The sequence below is a fragment of the Tachypleus tridentatus genome, chromosome 11, assembly GCF_004210375.1.
Source record: "Tachypleus tridentatus isolate NWPU-2018 chromosome 11, ASM421037v1, whole genome shotgun sequence".
Lineage (NCBI taxonomy): Eukaryota > Metazoa > Arthropoda > Merostomata > Xiphosura > Limulidae > Tachypleus > Tachypleus tridentatus.
In genome coordinates, this window is record NC_134835.1 from 93,594,622 (window position 1) to 93,615,466 (window position 20,845).

Sequence of the window (20,845 nt, forward strand, 5' to 3'; positions counted from 1 at the left end):
ATACTGCTAATCTCTTAAATAACTTAGGCGTTTAATCAGAGTGATGGTTACCTTATATTCCCAAAATACCAGCACGCCATCCTTGGAACAACCATACAAGATTTTCGTTTCACATCACTGTATCCCTAGCGAAAGGAGACCTCTTTTGTCTCTCAATGGTGAGCTAGCTATTATGCGAGAAAAGACAGTTAACGAAGCAATTTAATCTTGATAAATATTAAATAAACGCTGCGTTCTTTCAACTTCATCTGAAAAATTTATTCCTTCTCTTTTGTGACAATAATTTACGTGTATCTAATAAGTTATTAATAACATATATTCGTTATAAAGATATCTGTTAAATTCCAATAAACCTATTAAAAGCTGAATTATTACGTCAGCGCAAAAACTCCCTAAAATTTGTGTGAAAGAGACAAAAGTTAGTAACTTTTAAATGTGTTTTCTAATCGAAATTTTAATCAAGTGTTGTTCATTTTGCTAGGTTCATCTGGACTCACAATAATGTGAAGCAGAACTCTATCTGATCTTTTATTATTGTTTTCTCTGAAATAGTTTCTGAGATTATAAAAGTCTCCAATGAGTCGGCGGTAGTTTTACGGAGTTACAACGTCAAAATCCTCGATTCGATTCCTCGCGGTGAAAAGAACGCATGTAGCCAATTGTGTAGCTTTTCTTTTATAATAACAAACGGAATAAACAGCGTATTTTAATAATATTGATTTAAGTATTATTTAAATTATTGTAAAAGAAAAAAAATTATTATAGACTTTGGTTTTTTTTATTAAGCCTTTACACGATACCATGGTGGTGATTATAAATGTTCATAAAATTTATTTCTTCTTTCTCTGTATTAAGCATAATTCTATTTGTATCATCTTGTGCTCAATATATATCAGAATAATTAAGATCAAGCACTTTAGAATTTTTGTTCTAAAGCTCATAAATACACTACTTACAAAGTGTCTATTGTCTTAACCAAAGACCCATTGGAAGAAAGATATGTTCAGTGGTTTTAGAACACTAAACGTTTCCATAGAAAAACACAAGTGAGAAATTAATGTATTTATATTCACAACCTAATTATCTATATATCAACTAAATTAAAGTATAAAACATTGGTCTTACCTTACTCTTAATACAGTTTTTTATTTTTATTTTTTAAATTGTTTTGCACACTTTTATAAAACGTAATCAAGGGGGGAAAAGGCGTTTTAATGTTAAGAGAAAATCTTTAAGATTTTTAGCTAACAGAAAATTCTACTTCCTAAAAATATATTTTAGTTGCGTATTTAGTTTCTTTGTTTAACTTGTTCGTAGCGACCATCATAAAAGAAACTAAAACATAGTACTTAATACCAGAGTACAGTATTATTACTTAATGTATTAAGATGTGTGTGTGTGTGTGTATATATATATATTGTCTTTCGCACTCTGTTACGAACATTCCGTTTTGGGAGAAACGGGTCCAGCGGCTACTCGTTCCAGGTAATTACAGATAAATGGATTTGTCAGGTCAAGAGTAATTTCACACCAAATATACTAATCGATTGTGATTGCTATACAATGTTAACGAATATGGGTCTTGACGCCATGTTCATCAGTTAGAAATCCCTTTTGTCTTTCTTTTTCAATAGTAACCTCACACTTATCGAAGTTCTATAACGTCACGTCTCCGTATCACTTTGCATAGGCGTGGTTTAACCAATAAGAACAAAGAACATAAGACAGCGAAGCCATAAAGTCAGCGTTTCTTCTCAAGAAGACGTGCAGGTACAATCTAAGTGACTTCTTCCAGTAGGTAAGTGCAGCATGTTCTTTTTTTCTGTATGATACAAAAATATAGATTTTTATTTACTGGAAAAGCTACATTTGTAAAACAAGACGAAAAGTTAGTAATACATTATAGTGTGCTTTAAACTTTGTATGAGTAACAACCAACTATTCATCACAAGCGGATGAAAAGGTAATTGAAACAAAACTGTATTCATAATTTAATTTTATTTTGTGGTACTAGAAGAAAAAAAAACATGTCTTGATCATTTTATACTCTGTAAAACTGTTTAGTTCAGTAATTTTCGTGTAAATTATAAAATTTAACAAGTCTGTTTTCAGTATTAGAGTTTCCACGTGTTAATGTTCTTTGAACGAGTCACTGAGAACGAAATAAGGTAATTTTAATGCAATAGGTTTTGATTATTCTCACCAGGCCTCTCATACTGTGGCCAGGTGGTTAAGGCGTTCAACTCGTAATCTGAGAGTCCTTTTAAGCCGTGGGGGCGTTATAATGTGACGGTCAATCCCTCTATTCGTTGGTAAAACAGTAGCCCAAGAGTTGGCGGTGAGTGGTGATGACTAGCTGCCTAGTTAGTCTTACACCACTAAATTAGAGACTGCTAGCATAAATATCCCACGTGTAGCTTTGCGCGAAATTCAAGAACATGCAATATATAGAAACGCTCTTTCTTCATCAATTATAACTATAGTTTCCGATATTACGTTGTTATAAAGTGACATATCTACTGAAATACCTGTTTACACGTAGTTTGTAAACCTTGAATACTGTAATCGCCCGTAAAGGATGACAATATTATGCATATAATAACGCATGTAAAAGTACTTTTTTATAATTATAGCTTCCGTTTAGATAAATATAAACAATTGATTTAACTACAATAGTATCAAAATTTGAATTCAGAACAAAGAAAATATTTTCAACCAATGTTTTACTTAAATATCTAACGACCGTAAGAAGGACCATAACTCTAAAAACCAGGTTTCTATACCCGTGGTAGGTACAACACAGATAATTTATTGTGTAACTTTGTGCTTAACTACAAACAAACCTTACCTGTTTCATTTCAGTCGTTAGTTATTTTTAGTTACATCATGGTAATATGTTCGGGCACTACATTTTTATAATAAAAAAAAAGTATGGGTTTAAGAATATTTTATCCGCTGATTGTAAATATAGCTCGTAATAATTCAAATAATTTGATCCTTATAAAAAAAAAAAATTAAACAACTTCCTACAGTATAAAAACGCCGTGATGTGTATATGCTAGTGGAAATCATTTATTAAAGCGATATGCACCAGTATACCCAGTGTGGTTGACTTCCTAGTAAAGGGTATGAAATATTAGAAATATAATTTATAAGTAATACACCAGTCAACTCCACCAACTGCTAGTTCTTACGTTACTTTAATCAAAGTAACGGAATTAAACGTCGTTTTATAACATTCTCAAGAATGAAAAAGCTACCATGTTCGGTGATTGGATTCGAATTCACCACCGTGGAAAGATTAGAATCTCTGAAATGTAACGTCATTGTTAAACATGCAATATTGTGTAACACGTGTAAAAGAGAATCCGAGCATATCGACTTTCTTTGTGAGTGTTGTTTGTAAGATCTGTCTAACTATTTTGGATCTATAATACTGGACACTAATAGACTCTGTGCTTTATTCTTTGTTAACTTAGTTTTATTATTTGGAATAATTTGGTGAGTGAGTTAAGTTTCAGGAAAATTATGGAAGATTCCAAGCTCTTGTAGAATAAACATGAACTTAAAAATCAAGAAGTGAAACTAACACTAAAAATGGTTTCTGACATATGATAATAATTATGACCATCAAAGTAATCAGTCATTGTATGTTAATATCGTTTAGCTGCTAACGAAATATATGTTAATGTTTGAAATAAAAAAACAACATAAAAACAATGTTTACTGATTGTAATTTGTTTTTAACCTTTTACAAAATGTATTAAGTACTATTTAAATAAAGAACGCAGCTTCTTTCCATTCGCACGAACAGATGGTGTTCTGTTGATACGAGTGTGTTTTATTTGCATATACATGGTGTGCACTATCTTGGATTTAGCTTCGATATAGGTTCGGCAATGCCGAGCGGTTCCGTGGAGAACTCGGAGCTCTAAGTGCCAGCCACTGTTTAGTTCTATTTAAATGCAAGATACATGTGATATATTTACTTACCCAAATAAAGTTAAGATATTTAACTAAAATTACTTGGACAAATCAACAAGTACAGAAACAAAGAAGCCTTATATGATGGCTATTATGAAACCCTACAACAGTCTAAAGATGTCCCTCTAAGAACTATCTTAAACATATACTTATTGCCTATTATACATAAGTAGCATCTGAAAACTTTGCATAAAAAATCTCCAGTCATGAGTGATATCCAGAAAGGATTTAGCCTCCAGACTGTTCACACATTAAAAATCCAATTTCTAAAATTCAACTTTATATACTCAAAGTGATTTAATAAACTATTACTAGTCTAACAAACGACTTGTTATTTGCGTGAAAGATTTAAATGTTTAATTACATATCAAGATTGAATCAGTTGAAGCTAATAACCCTGATGAAGCCGCAAAGACGAAACGTTGATTTAAAATAAGTTCTTTTGTAATTATCTGTAGTTTAAAAGTTGTTTTTTCTAAGCTTTTTATCAAAATGTATAAATACCTCTAGTGTGCATTACAAATTTTAAAAGATATAAGAAAGAATTAACTGTAGTCTAAGTAATGTATAAAATGGTTGCACTTTGTTTTATTGTGTGTGTGTATTGTAGTCTTGTGATGTTTTTCGCATATATTTATTAATATAAAATTGTCTTTAAGCATGAATATATTTTCAAATATATATGTATAACAAGTAAATTTGTAACTGATATTTAGTTTAATTTACAATAATAATTCTGCGATTTTACTCTTGTAACAGCTGTAAATGTCAGCTTTCTTATGTTTAACAACACTTACTAATATCATAATTGTTGAATCTAACTTTACAGAATCTTATGTAAAAGTGAAATATCTATAGAAATATTTTAAAATATCCAGTCATACTTCGAAATTTCTTAAGTTCTACTTTTTATTATGTATAGAGGGTTAAGTGCAATACAAAATCTTGGCTGGTGATACGTATCAGAACTACAAATTGTCATTAATTAGTTTTTCCTAGGTTGTGTGTTACCACCGAAAATCAGTAGCAGCCGTGTATAATTAAAAAATTTCTTAAGTCAGATCATAAAGATGTGTTCTGATCTGGGATTTAGAATGTACAAATCCTGAAATATCCTTTGTGCTTAATGATATTGGGAAAACAAAGGAATATGAATCATTTTGGTGACCCAAGACCACCCAAAAATATCTGCAAGAATTTGTACCCTAGCCATAATAGTTGAACCCACAAACACAAAATTTATTCACAAAACCCCGTCCATGTGCCACAATCAACAAGGCACAACATTATTGAGAATCATCTCTCACTGGAAAACGATGCAGTTTGCTTATATACAAGCTGCTACCAAGGTATATCTGTTCAACCGTTGCATACGTCAAGCAGCTGAAGAATAAAACGGGTGTTTATGCCATTTCATAAGATATAACCTGTAGATTTCTGTGCAATTGTACTATTGATTTTGAGAAGTATTCGAAGACGAGTTGTGTGCTTTGAACATAATAGCTTTACAACGAAGCCTGTTGCAATGTACATTACGTTGCACGACTAATGCCAAGATATATGGTTGTCAACTACAATATAATCAGACACAACAACAAAAGGTATAAAGACGTGGCGAGCTCCAAAATCATGATAATCTAACGTATTCAGCATCTGTATAGAGATTTTTCTTGTTTTACTGAAAAGTTCAATTTGACAATTACACTTATTGTGCACCTACAAACCCGAAAGCACTGAACAAATGTTTTTAGTAATGGGCCACAAACTATGATTTTTTATTTTTTTTTAAGTTACAGTCTGATTATGCAAACCGTTAGGTCACGCCCCGTTTCAAGTAATCTAGCATTGGTGTTTGATTACTTTGATCTCCCCTCTACAAATAACCCGGTATGGCCAGGGCACTCGACTCGAAATCTGAGGGTCGCGGGTTCGAATCCCTATCACACGACACATGTTCGCCCTTTCAGCCGTGGGGGCGTTATAATGTGACGATCAATCCCACTATGATTGGTAAAAAAGTAGCCCAAGAGTTGGCGATTGGTGGCAATGACTAGCTGCCTTCCCTACAGTCTTGAACTGCTAAATTATGAAAGACTAACCCAGATAGCCCTCATGTAGCTTTGCGCGAAAATTCAAAAACAAACAAATCTCGCAACAAGTGTTGAGAAAAAAAATTGAAATATTCAATAGAAGCACCTTAATAACATCTATTACAACTACTTCAGTTCTTTATGATTAGAACGTGTGCATGTAGACACATGCATTTATAAATCATGTACCGAATTTTTAAAATAATTTTTCACTTCTTTCCCATTTTTCATGAAAACAGACGTAAAATGGAACTAGCATAGATTGAGTAATACAGATCATCTGTCTAATAATTCTTTGAAATAACAGTTACCTAATGATGTAATCCATTTCGCATTTGAGAAAGAATAAACACATCTTTATGCAGGTTTCTCTGTTATTTTTCCTACCCCTGTATTTATCTCACTAACACTAATCCTGTGAAACAAATAATATGATCTATTATCGTAATATCCATTTATTTAAATCTATAAAGAATGGTCAAGCATCATAAAATAGCCTCATTCGCAACTTTAAGTACGCATTTCATCTTCAGAAGATGGTTGAATTAAGAGATAAATTTTTGCTTCGTGTTAACTTCAAGAACAATATGGAGATCTTCACTCCTCTGTTAGGAAAGGTGGATTACGATAGCCAGCTTAACTTTGACTGTGATGGTTCTCGCCAACTGAGATGAATAGTATGAAAATGTTAAAGGCTTATTATAAATGTAAATTTTGTTAAAACAAAACTGGATATAACCTTTTTTTTTAGATATTTAAAAAAATGCACTTCTGGTGATTTGAAAAGAAATTCACCCTCGAAACGGTAAAAGGGCTCTCGTTCAGATGATTAAAAACTAAAATTTATTGTTCTATTTAACGACGTGGCAAATTCAATTCGTTTTTATTCATATAACAGATAATACAACATGTTTGAATATACAAATATACCTTTTTAATGAAAAATTAATAAATAGTTTTTGAAACTTAAATTTTAGTAGGTTATATTTTCTCGCATCATTATGTATAGCATTCCAAATGTTTTACCTATAGATAAGTTTGTGTTAACTATGGCACAGTGTTGACAAAACTTTTATTAATTAATTTTTTTTATCATAAACATGAAATCGCCAATTAAATAGTAATTTATTCCATAATAATTTAATATTTTATTTGTTGAAAAACTGCTACACAACAGGTACAATGGAATTCCCATCCGTCAATAATCAATATGAAAATATCATTGAATATCCTTGAACTTATATTTCATGTTTTTACAAAAATATGCTCGGAATTTTAAAGCTTATCTTTATGGTACATAATAATTCGTCTTAGTACAAATATATAAACACAAGATTGCGGAACTTTTAAGTGCTATTATACGTTTATCAATAATTTCGTCTATAATGACTCAGTGGTAAGCTTCGGGAATAGTAACTCCAAAAACTCAAGATTACATCACCTCAATAGATACAGTGCAGGTGATTCATGGTGTAGCTTTGGCTGAAAACAAACAGTCGCAAAGTACTTATTGTAGAAAACTTAACGCAGTTTTACTAGAAGGGCATTTTTTTTTTTGTAAAATATATTTATAATAAAATTAATTTAAGATTAAACAACTCTGAACACTAGGCGGATATGAATCTAACTGCGTTAGATATAATATTAGAATATAAAAATAACGTTTTCTCAAAAAAAACAAACAATGAAATTGCAAACAAGACATTATACGTATTATAATGGGAATGATCCAAAGATTCTAAAGAATTATATATTTTGGCAAAAAGCTATTGGAGGACCCCTTCTCATTCTTCAGACTTTCCGTGTCACACAAACTTTTACGGTGTTAATTAATAAATATTAATTATTTAGTGATCCTTAGGTTACTTCACTCTCAATATAAATCCAGCTCACACTGTGAAAAGGCCCAAATCTAATGTTTTGTTATCTTCTTCCCACTGTTCTATGCACTAGGTAGTCAGGTTAGTTGAAATGGTGGTTGATGCAACCCCTGGAAATCAATTGATGATTTAAGAGGATTTATTTAATGCATAATAATACTTTCTGAATTTTGTAGATTTATCATTCGTTTCAGTATCAAAAAACGATGCACTCGAATAATAAACTTTCTATCATAAAAGTAAGTAATGTTTAGCAAGTATTAGAAATGCAAGCAGTTCCTTCTTTGTTGTATAGTATCAACATATAGAAGCTTTTAACATAGAGATCGCACGTGCAGTTACACACTACATACTGTTCCGTTACTGTGACAATTACTCTCCTGTCTCAGTATCACTAACTTCAGTACAGAATAGATCAATAGAAAGTCCTAATGGCATTTCTCCATCATAGTCTGCTGTTTTGCTTGTATGTTTCGCTCGTTATGTTCAAATTACTTCCTATAACTGATATACTTCAGTAATCTTTTACCTAACACTAACTTTGTCAGTGTGCTCGACTCGTAATCCGAGGGTTGCATGTTCGAATTTCCGTCACACCAAACGTACTCGCCCCTTCAGCCATGGCGGCATTATAATGTTATGATCAATCCCACTATGCGTTGGAATAGAGTAGCCTAAGAGTTGGCCGTGGGTGGTGATGAATAGCTGCCTTATACTGCTAGTTAGGGACAGCTAGCGCAGATAGCCGTCGTGTAGCTGTGCGCGAAATTCAAAGCAAACAAACAAATTAACTTTGTTTTTTACCTCTCAAGCATTCTTGAATTACATGTATGTAAATACAGGTTTAATGCTAACTTAAATTCCTTTCTTTACAGATTTCATCCATTTTACAGTCTTGTAATCCTGATAATAAAAGAAATCCTGCAAGTGATATTTGTACATCTAGTCATTACAGCCTGATGTCTATTACAAGCAAGTTCTATCTCTACACGTCTTGTACAGACGAAGTGAATTTGTCAAAATTAACGACCGTAGTTTGTTTCGTACTAGCTGGTTGTTATGAAGGTGTGGAATTCTTGTCGCTGTTATTTTGAAAGTCCAAGTTCGAGCTTTAAAACAAAAATCAGCTTGTCTTTTTCTGTGCTTATCAAATTATTCAGTTACATGTATTGTGATGAAATATTATCTAAAAAGCTACTTTGAAAACTTTATCATTCATTTGTCTCATACACCCTGAAAAACAAATTATCAAGTTTAAGCTATTCATTATATGCTTCTAGGCTATCGACATGAATATAAACTCTGTGTATGTAGAAGGAGTTGCCGCATTTAAAACTCTACAAACTCGAACCAAGAGTTCTTTCCAACTTTTAAAGGAATCTAGCTTGAGCCAGCGCGTAGCAAACATCCAGACTCGTGCCCAACATACATTCGACGTTCTAAAAACTAACACAATTACACGATTAAACCAGGGCGGTTTACCAGATGACTACTCGCACATCTATAGACGGAAGGCTCGATGGGAACTTGTGGTTCTCAGTGGTGCAGTATGTGGTATTGAATTTTGTTATGCAGCTGAAACAGCCTTTGTGAGTCCTATCCTGCTAGGATTGGGAGTCCAAGTGAGGCTCATGACTTTGGTATGGTGTTTGAGTCCACTAATAGGATTTTTTCTAACCCCAGTTCTGGGTTCTCTAAGCGACAAATGTTACTCAGGCCTGGGTCGTAGGAGACCGTTCATCATTCTTCTCTCTCTGGGAATCATCGTGGGACTTATATTTGTTCCCAATGGAAAAGACATTGGACTTTATCTTGGCGATCGAGATGAATTATTCTACGAAGAGGTTGAAAATATTACTTCTACTGGTTATGTTACAAGGTATGATATGTTTGGATCTACGAACGTACCAAAGGTGGTACCAGAGGGCTCAACTAACTTTATAACGAAGACCCAATTTCAAACCGAAACTACTACAGTGTTTAATATATCAAGATACGAGGTTGTTCGTCATCATCCTTGGGGTATTGTATTCACTGTAGTCGGGACTGTATTGTTAGACTTATGTTCTGATTCATGCCAGTCACCCGCCCGCACTTATCTACTGGATGTTACAGTGGTAGAAGACCACGCCTTGGGTCTCAGCACCTTCACTATAATGGCAGGCCTGGGAGGATCAATTGGTTACGCTATGGGTGGAATCAACTGGAAGTCTACAGTCATTGGGAAAATCTTCCGAAGTCATGTCCGCGCAGTATTTACAATTGTAGCTGTCCTGTTTGTTGTTTGTCTCGTGGCCACCATTTCCAGCTTCCGAGAGATTCCTTTAGATGTTCTTCTGCATAATACAGCAGAAATGACACAGAAGAAACAAATTAAGGCCCATGGTGGAAAATACCAAAAATTTACAAATGAAGACGACGAAGAAACTGAAAGCGTACAAATTGGTAACGAATGGTACGGGAGTACGAGACAGAATGGTAATATAACTGATACTGGAGAAACTTTCGTTCTCAACGATCTTAGCCCAATAAATAAATATTTTGCAATAACGGATGAGTCAGAAAACGCAAAGTCAGATCCAAATCATTTAAAAGAAGCCATAAACTCCAATTACTGTGGAAAAGAACGTTTAAATCAGTTTTACCCAATCGGAAACGTAGACGATTTGGGAACAAATCTGAAAAACACCTTTGCAACTTCTGATGACACTTTTGGCCCACAGACTCAACCTACTCTGAAAGAATATTTAAAGTCCATAGTTTTTATGCCCAATTCTTTACGAATTCTCTGTTTAACTAACCTCTTTTGTTGGAGCTCTTTGGTGTGCTACTCCCTTTACTTTACGGATTTTGTAGGAGAAGTAATATTCGAAGGAGATCCAAAGGCTCCAGACGGATCCCCTTTGAACCTGAGATATTACGAAGGTGTACAATATGGATGCTGGGGAATGGCTGTCTACTCTCTTTCTTGCTCTACCTACTCTTATATCATTGAAACGCTTGTCAAACGATTTGGTAAGCAAGTAATTTCTTTATACTTATTTACATACTGTTTTACTATCTGCTGCCTTAAAAACTGAGTGATTTGTGTACAGAAATTCTAGTTTAGCCAGTTCGTGCTTTATAGTTTTTTATTTACAACTGTGTAATGAGAGAATAAGTTGAGTAAGTTATGTTACAACAATTTCGCAGATGTAAATCAATAAGTCACGTGACAATCACAATCGATTTAAAGTCGCGGTGGAACTACGCAGCTCATAACTACATTTAACATTGGTTTGTGTTCAAAATGGCTAGCCCTCCAGTGACACAACGGTATGTCTGGAGACTTACACCACTAGATGCTGGTTTTCGTCCTGTGGTGGACAGAGTACAGAAAGCCCGTTGTGTAGCTTTGTATTTAATTCTAATCAATCAATCAAAACGGCTAATTGAATACCACCTACAATCAGTATGTAACAATATGTAACAACACAATATGCATACATAAAAGTACCTTTGGATCAGGGATTTAGAATTTATATTACGGTAACATATTTCGTGTATCTACTGGTATTGAAAACAAAGGAATATAGACAAACTTAAGGTTCTAATACCATACAGAAAGTGACTTGAAACAAGTAATAATCCCAGACATGGTAAGCAAAATAAGGGATCTTGTAGCAGGCTATTGCTACATAACCATAAATATCAGTAACAAAAAGACATCCACTTACTCCAGGCAATAGTATACAACATAATATAGATGAATTTCCATCTGGAAAAGCTGCATAAGACGTGTTAAAAAAACAAAAACTGCTTCCACGACGTATCTGCTCCACTATTGCACATACTTTAAGTAGCCGGATAATGAGATGGGTATTCGTACTATTCCATACAAAGACGTATGTTACAAGTCGCCGAACACAGAGCCTATAGATTTTTATGCGATCGGATTGTTAAAACGCACGCTAAGAAAACGTTGTCCTCGTCGGTGTACCTAAGACACAACAACCTTCTAAGGATCTCTTGCAATGGAAATTACCATAAAGATTTGTTGTTGTTTTGAATTAAGCACAAATACTCAATGCGATACCTGTGCTCTGCCTATTACAGGTATCGAAACCCGGTTTTTAGCGTTGGAAGTCCGCAGACATACCGCTGAGCCACTGGGGGGGGGGGCTACGATAAAGAGCTGTTGTCAAATTGCACGATCGTCAAATAGAGCAAGCATTACAAGACGTGGTAGCATGGACTGTAACAGCGTGGTTGGGGTCTAAAATAGAACATGAGGGGTTTAATAGAACATTACTGTAATTTGCATTATATTACATCACATTTTTTATCGTAATTATGCTAGAAAGCATCAAAGACCGTGTTTTTTTTTCACTTGCTAATTATCAGTCAATTAGAGTTAAATAAGATATTTCAATCATTCAATGAATTTTTCTTCAATCAAAAACTATTCTGCTGATAAGATGCAAAACTAAGAGCATAGCTTAGATTTTGACAAACAGCAGTAATTGTAATTAGGGAATTATTACATCGTTTTAGGTTTATTTAGCTTTCATTTTGAATTATATGTTAATTTTTTGTTTTAATTATTGCATTATTTATTGCAAGAAACTTTAACAATATGAGACAGGTTTTGGAAAATATTAGATTTTTAAAATTTTTCATTAGATACACGGGCCGGCATGGCCCAGCGTGTTAAGGCGTTCGACTCGTAATCCGAGGGTCACGGGTTCGAATCCCGGTCGCACCAAACATGCTCGCCCTTTCAGCCGTGGGGGCGTTATAATGTTATGGTCAATCTCACTACTCTAGGCTACTCTTTTACCAACGAATAGTGGGATTGATAATTATAACACCCCCACCCTCTCAGATTACAAGTCGAGTGCCTTAACCACCTGGCCATGCTGGGCCTATATTAACTTGAAACATTATTCATACTTGATATCGTACGCATAATTACCACTAAAGCTGCTAGGGGAACATATTCACTAAAACAAAGTAAGGATGATATGTACGAAAAGAAAACAAACAGACATAGTTTATGTTAATAAATAAATAACATGATATTTCTTTATGATCCGAAACCCCTGCATAAAAATTTTGAAATTAACCATTCTTCATAACTTGATTATTTGAAAGAAAAGCATAATAAATTATTTTCTTAGAGAATTCGTACGGAAATAACTAACAATTTGTTGAAGTTAGCTTTGTGTTTGCTCTAATCAACAGGAGCCAAGTCCGTCTACGTTGGGGGACAACTTGCTTATTCCATCGGTATGATTGTGATGGCTATGGTAAAGCACAAACTATGTGTCATCTTCCTTTCCCCAACTGCTGGAATTATGTATGCTACGTTGTTCACAATGCCTTATCTTTTTGTGGCTCACTACCATTGCAACGAAACGGTAAGGCTTAGTCTCATGAACCAAAAGTTATTGTTGCTTGTTGTAACAGCATCGTAACCGTAATCATAACTTTTAGAATTTAACACACAGGAGCGTAGCAGCTCTACAAAGTGGGAAGGGGGTCATTTTTCTACAAAAATATGGAACTTTTTTTTCTAGACAAATAATGTAAATGAATCAAAGTTAGGTGTTTATTTAAAAATAAAAACAAAAATCACGATGGACCTTATAAACTTTTCCCAACAACTTTTCTACATTCTTGCTTGTTGTATCTGTAGTAAGCACCATTCCATATTTCCCAGCACATTATCACTTGTCAAAGTGATACTAAATATTATGTTCTCACCGACTGTAAAGGTAAGGTTTACTTTCATAATTCACTAATTTTTGTTGCTTATTTACCAAGAGGTAGCTACTGAAATTTAATTTCATAATCCGCTATATTTCTTGTTTGTTACAGCTGAAGCATAAAGGCAAGATGTATTTTTATCATTCACCATATTTTCCATGCTAACTACTATCACCACAACGAAAAATAGTTTTTCTTAATCCGCTCGTCAAGTGGTTAGGGCGCTCGATTCCTAATTGGAGGGTCGCGGGTAGGAATCCCCGTCCCACCAAGCATGCTAGCCCTTTCAGCCGTGGGGGCATTATTATATTTCGGTCAATCCCATTATTCGTTGGTAAAAGAGTAGCCCCAAAACTAACGGTGGATTGTGATGACTAGCTGCCCTCCCTCTAGTCTCTCAATGCTAAATTAGGTATGGCTAGCGCAGATAGCTCTCATGTAGTTTTGCGCGAAATTCGAAACAAACAGACAATTATGATCCGCCTTATTGTTTTTGTTTGATGTTGGCGCAATGTACTAAGATTGGACTTCATAATGCAGAATATTCGTTCATCAGTTCTGCAACAAAATTGTAAGAAAAAATTTTCATCGTCCGCCATATTGCTCACTTAATAAAACCATGGCAAGACGGTAAATTTATTTTCCACCACATTTTCTCGCTATCCATATACATCATCACCCAAAGAGCCATTAAATCATATTGGTCGCGTAAAAAAGAAATGATTGAGTGTTCGTTTTACCTGCACTTGGAGTTACACTCCAACATATTGAAATATATATTTGTAGGCTTGTACATAGAAGTTGAGTTAATTATAAAACAATGTTGGACACGCGTCACGTCTTTACAGTCCATGTCACCAGGTCCTACCAAGTTCTATCTTACGGTCGTACTTAGTGATAATACCCCTGAAGTGTAGTTTTCATTGCACAAATCTCTATCATAAGGCTTTCATATCCAAAGTACAATCATCCTTCCTTATGTAACTCTGGTTCAATCCGTTTTTCGACGGCTTTGTATAGGCTGCATTTTTCACATAATTTTGTTTATTTGTATATTGATTTTTTTATCACAATTTACTCACCCGTGCCCCCCAGTGACTCAGGAGTATGTCTGCGGACTTACAACGCTAAAAACCTGGTTTCGATCCCCGTGGTGGGCAGAGCAGATACCTCATTGTGTAGCTTTGTGCTTAATTCAAAACAAAAACTACTCGTTTATAGTCAACGATAGAATATTAACACTGTATAGCCCAGAAAAAAGAGCAATCATCGATGCGGTTTATTTCAGAAAAAATGTAAAGGTTTTTTAGTTACAATTCTATTCTTATAGAACGTGAAAATGGAACGCAAGTTAACAAGAACCAGTTTCATATATTAATATTTAGTCAGCATTCCCTTAGAGTTCAGTGCTGTTTCACAATTACTTGCCATACTTTCAATGAGTTTATGCTTTAACTCAGTCCATAAATTTTCAATCGGATTGAAAATTTCATAACATCAATTCTCTTATTTCTAAACTTGTTTCATCATTTTGTAGACTAATTGGAATAAGATCTAATAAACTACAACAGTTACACAACACTTCTTATGATAAAATGTAACTAAAATCATCAAAAGATAAGGTATTTACGAAAGCCTGTGTTAAAATTAGGATTTGAGATAATATTTGAACAGATTTCGTCGAGTGCATTTTAAAAACATAGTTTTACACATTTTCTGCTTTTTAATAAATTATATAACAAATTAATAACATTATCTGGTGGGGCACTTTGGCCCTAATTTAGCAGTGTAAGACTAGAGGGAAGGCAGCTAGTCATCACCACCCACCGCCAACTCTTGGGCTACTCTTTTACCAACGAATAGTGGGATTGACCGTCACATTATACGTCCCCACGCCTGGGAGGGCGAGCATGTTTAGCGCGACGCGGGCGCGAACCCGCGACCCTCGGATTACGAATCGCACGCCTTACGCGCTTGGCCATGCCAGGCCATATTTGTTGTTAAGAATGATTTTTAATCATATTAAGTCAGTCATAGATATGTTAAAAACTTTAGCAAATAAATTACCTTGAAAGTTGAATATGAAACGTTTATCTTGCATAGAAAGAGAGAGAAAAAAAGTTTCATATGTTTGCTATAAAAACTGGAAGAAATATAGCTGGATATGTTTGTTACTATTTAACATATGATTTAATGGCTCTATCAAGTCAAAATAAGCATCACGAATACTAAATCAAGACACTAACTTCAAATTATCAGGTTGTTGTTTTTTTATGCTGTTCGCTATCGGTAAGGTTCAAGTGTTGTATGTTTTGAGTAATTTTATTTTTCTTTGCTACTTACTATATTACCAAGATGTAATAAACAGAATTAATTGTAATACTGATTACAGTTTTTGTTTACAATACTTATGGCCCTAACGTTATTAGAAATTTTATAACAAATGAAATAACGGACTCACAAGCAATGTAACCAATGAAGAGGGGCGTACAAATCTCATCATTAATTCTACGGGTCAACAACATTAGTTGCACTTATATGACTGTATCTATTGTCGGTTCGAGTGCACAAAAGACGAGTTTCTCGTTTGGTTGTTTTTTTTTGTGACAAACCTACATAGTTCAACAAGTTAGACGAACACATAAAGTGTCAGGATGTTCTTGTTATACAAAATTTAGATTTAATTTCCGAGATAACTTTACATATTTGTTACCAGCGAAACCTCCACTGAATTGAAGGCTTCTCTGATAAAAAAAAAATAATAATAATAATAAAATTAAACTTTTTTATGTTAACAACTTTGTGATGGTTGCTTGAACATATAAAAAAATATGTAACGAGTTATATAAATTTATTCTTCAGTTATATCTTCATTATTGGAACGATTTAGTTATGGACGGTGATTTTCTTTAGATGTATGTTTTTTTTACAATTTGTTATAATTACAAACTTGTCTTATGTCTCCATGGTTATTGGACAGCTTACAAAATATTTAAAGTTGTGTTGTATGTCTTTTACTGCTTGTTTGTTTATTTATTCGGTATAGTTCGAAAAGACAACGGAAGGAAGTCAACTGACGTCATCGCACGTACGAGGTATTGGAACCGATGTAGCTACCGTAGGTAGTATGGTATTTCTCTCGCAATTCATACTCTCCTCGTGTATGGGAAGTATAGTGCAAGCTGTCGGTTCAAGTGTAGCCACAGTTTGGGCAGCTTCGATTTTGAGCTTTTGTGGCGCCCTTTGTGCTACGCAAGTTATGTATCTTGATCTTTAAATTTATTTAAACCGCCAGAACAACTAAAATGAGTAACTTGCATATTTCTGATGAAGCACGATTACAGTTTAAAAGAAAGAAAATTTTCTGTTGCTATTAATAGCTCTTATTTTAAAAGAAAAACTTCAAGAGTTGTTAACAACATACGTTGACGTCTTCCTGCTTTCCAAATAACATAATTAGTAATTAATGATCTTGCAAGAAACTTCGTTATGTATCAAGTATAAATTATTTGTTTTCTTAATGATTCTTGTCAAACAAGTTATATACATATATTTAAACTTCATTTGCACCATGATTTGTTTATCAAATTCCTCTGATTAGTGTATTATTAGGATAAGGAAAACTTGTAGAAAAAAACAACCTTAAGATAAATAACACAAAATATTTATTGTCTGAACTAAATTCAGTACCTTAAACAACTGGTATATAAGATGTATAACAAACTGTTTATTACTTTTTCATTTTAAAAATTCCTCAAGTAAAATGTGATGGTTATGAATAAAGTTGTAGTAGTACGAGAAATAATATTGTGAAAACTATCTGTTGTTAAATTTTGCAAAGCAGACTGGAGGATTAAGAAAACTAAACATGCTAGACCTAATGTTCACTGTCTAAATATCGTGCTTTGGATGTCCGGCATGGTCAGGTGGTTAAGGCACTCGACTCGTAATCTAAGTGATCCCCATCACATCAAACCTCCTTGCACTTTCAACCGTGGGGGTGTTACAATGTTTCATTCAATCCCACTATTCTTTTTTAAGAGAACTAAGAGCGAGCATTGATAACAAGTGTTCTTGATTCTGTAAACTGATTTCAATTAAGTCTTTGCACACCAAGCTGTCAACATCCATGCACTAATTTGCACTTTTTTATTTACTACAATTGTACAACTCGGAGTTTATCAAAACGGAATTTGCGATTAATGTCGAAAATTTATTTTTTTTTTTTTGTAAAATTAAATGTATGTGAAGTAACGCATTTAATTACTGAATACAGCTTTTCATATACATGGAATCTTTTATTTCATCGATCGAGTTGGCGCTTCGCGAAAACATTTTAAACCAAAAGGACTCTTCAGGTTACTAAAATTTCATAACCGGCTATAATTGATCTCGAAAATATGCATATAACACTGTCATTTTTTTATTAGTAAATTTTAACATTTTAAAGCGCTACCTATGATCAGTCTATTTCCACTTTTTATCTGTATTCAACTTAACTACTTCCAAGTAGCTCCACTTATGTTTAAAATGTTATGTATGTATGTGTATTCCTGCATATATTAGAATTCTATTTCCATTTATCTGATACTTAGTTTTTTATGAGATTTATCTAAATACTTTCTTGCTAATGTTGTCTTGTAAAAGCTCAGTGAGCGAGTGCTACAGTTCTGATGCTTTAAACATTGTCATGTTCACGTGGTTATGTATTGTTAGTTTTTCGGGTAACTTACAAGATGTCACTCATTAGAAGGTTAATATTACTAGCATCATAAAACGTTGTTGAAAGAATAAAGCGCAAATTTAATAACATATTGTAAACTTCTATTGCTCTGAAAGTTTAATTTTTTCTTGTTTGTGTTTTGATATGAGTGCTTGATTAATTACCGGGTTTATGAGTTTAAAATGTTTTGTTTCTTTCAGAAAAAATAAGAAAATCTCGAAATTCGCGGTAACTAGTAGTGGCGTCAGTGTGCGTTGTTTTGGTGATCTGAAAATCGTATAGGTATCACTGAGACACGATTAAATCAAAATAATGTGCATTTAATTTTACACCAATCAAGTAGATGAACATGCATTATTTTTATTTATCCTTTTTCAATTTATCATAGCTGATCTATACATCAAATTATTCAGCCCTGTTCACTTTCAAAACATTTAAAGTCAAATAATATTTCAGCACCATATAACGATGAAGCATGTGTCATACTGAAACACAGCACATTTTCACCAGGTGTGGAATTGAAAACAGTTTGTGACGCAAAGGCTTAATATGTTCGTTCGTTAATTCGCTCCATCCTCTGTTGTAGATTGCAGTTTCGCTTATTCAAGGCTCAAATCGAGAGATTGGATCAACAAACGAAATGCATTAAGGCCTTTTATATTAAGGCAGTACATATAGTATTTATATAATTTTCAAGGTTTTTCAACTGACCATTATAGAGTTTAAATTACTTAAAGTATCGATATACTATTCGTATATGTTGTTTCATGCGACTAGTAATAAAAAAAAATTTAAAGCAGAATAAAAACACATTACATAAATAGTTATTACAACGATTTCTATGACGTGAACGTTTTTTTTTTTTCAAGCCAACGAAGCATGATCATTATTAATTTACTTGTGATTAGACATTATTATTATTATTGTTAGGCCTATTTTATATTTAACACAATCTGTATATGGTACAACCACACTATGTTCGCTGTATCCAATGCCAATGACGACGGGTTTCGTGCATACAGAGCTCGCCAGACGGCTGAGACGCAATACTAGAACAATGTGGTTATAACAGTTATTCATTCTTTGAATTCCTGAAAATCCCTACGCGACTAGATACAGAATGCACTCTAAAAAATATCATACTAATCTCCTAATGAGAAGTAAATTAATAAATAGCTACTGTCTATTTTATGTCGGTTTTTTTTTGGTTTCCACAGTTACAAATAACTTAGTACTTTTGTAGTTGCAAGTTAGTTTGATATAAAACGCTGAAATAAAAATTCAACCAGGGGAAAAAATAATACCCGTTAATTAACAGCTAACCCATAACTACTGGGAATGATCTGTACGACCGTAAGGATTTAATTTTTTTCAATAAATAATTATTATATTTATTATACTAATTTTTTTTTTATTTTTGTATATTCTCTAACAGTAAGTTGTTGTTTTTTAATACAGTGTTGTATATTTTAAACAAATAGTTTTTCATTGAGCATTGTAGGTTTCAGCAGTCTGCCATCAATAATAATCTCAACAGTTAAGGTATATTTTTGTTAGTTCTTTGTAATACTACTCTTAAATCTTCTATTAAATCACTTTAAGTTCAACATATTTAAACTATAGCTAGAAGATGACTCGTGAACCATTTCAATGGGGTGCATGCACTCAACAAAATTAAAACTTACTTTTCACCCCACAATTTATTTTTCTTTTTTTTTAAGTAAGCTTCAAATTATCTTCTAAATGATAAGTAATTCAAGAAAGATTAAGTGGAAAAATATTGTATCAATAAACCTGAAGTACTCAGTACCATTAGCATCACAGCCATTATTTTGAATTTTCCAAAATCTTTCTTCACAATTGTAGGTGAATAACATATACTTTCTAAGTATTAGTATAAATGTTGCAAACTCGGAACTGAAACTCTTAATTTTTACAGGAAAAATGTTTGATTTAGTTTGATTAATCTAATATGTATGGAGCAAAAAAGAAATTGATGTATTCAGTGATGTCGAGAAAACCCACAAGCCATGTTTGCATATAAAATGATGTATTGTTAACCTTCCTCTAGTCATCCTCTCAATAATTGTAGTATAAAAGTGTGTGTGAAATATGACATTTTTTTCAGCTGAATAAACATATTCAAAACAATTCAATTTGGCTGGATTTAAATAAATATTAAAATATGGTACATATAATGTTGTTCTTTCTTTTTTCTTTTAAGACTGATTTATGTAAAGGGAAACTAGGGATAGTATGTATTAAAGCACTTTTTCTACCATCTCTCTCTCTTGATACAGTGTCAATCAACAGTTGAACTATATCTGGTTAATCCATGTAACATGAAATAAGTATATATTAATTTTTACTGTTTCAAGATGGCTAACTAAATATTCAAGTTCTTTTCCCTCAATGAATGA

General features: G+C 33.3%; 1 protein-coding gene across 2 annotated transcripts; it reads left to right on the forward strand.

Annotated features, from left to right (window-relative positions):
• The first annotated feature begins 1,644 nt into the window (after positions 1–1,644).
• Positions 1,645–20,581, forward strand: lovit (loss of visual transmission). Of its 2 annotated transcripts, XM_076468637.1 has the most exons (4): positions 1,649–1,798; positions 8,830–10,969; positions 13,178–13,353; positions 16,749–20,581. In XM_076468637.1, the coding sequence occupies exons 2-4, from the start codon at positions 9,244–9,246 to the stop codon at positions 16,977–16,979; spliced, it is 2,133 nt and encodes a 710-aa protein (XP_076324752.1). In that variant the 5' UTR covers positions 1,649–1,798; positions 8,830–9,243; the 3' UTR covers positions 16,980–20,581. The 2 variants fall into 2 exon arrangements, with proteins under 2 accessions (XP_076324753.1, XP_076324752.1); XM_076468638.1 differs by lacking the exon at positions 13,178–13,353 and having other exon boundaries at positions 1,645–1,798; positions 16,749–16,967.
• Positions 20,582–20,845: the final 264 nt, after the last annotated feature.

Bases quoted from the DNA above. Each gene is read 5' to 3' on its own strand.
- lovit (XM_076468637.1), top strand. From the start codon at position 9,244: ATGAATATAAACTCTGTGTATGTAGAAGGAGTTGCCGCATTTAAAACT. The intron at 10,970-13,177 runs GTAAGCAAGTAA...TCTAATCAACAG, and splicing joins AACGCTTGTCAAACGATTTG to GAGCCAAGTCCGTCTACGTT. The intron at 13,354-16,748 runs GTAAGGCTTAGT...TATTCGGTATAG, and splicing joins ACTACCATTGCAACGAAACG to TTCGAAAAGACAACGGAAGG.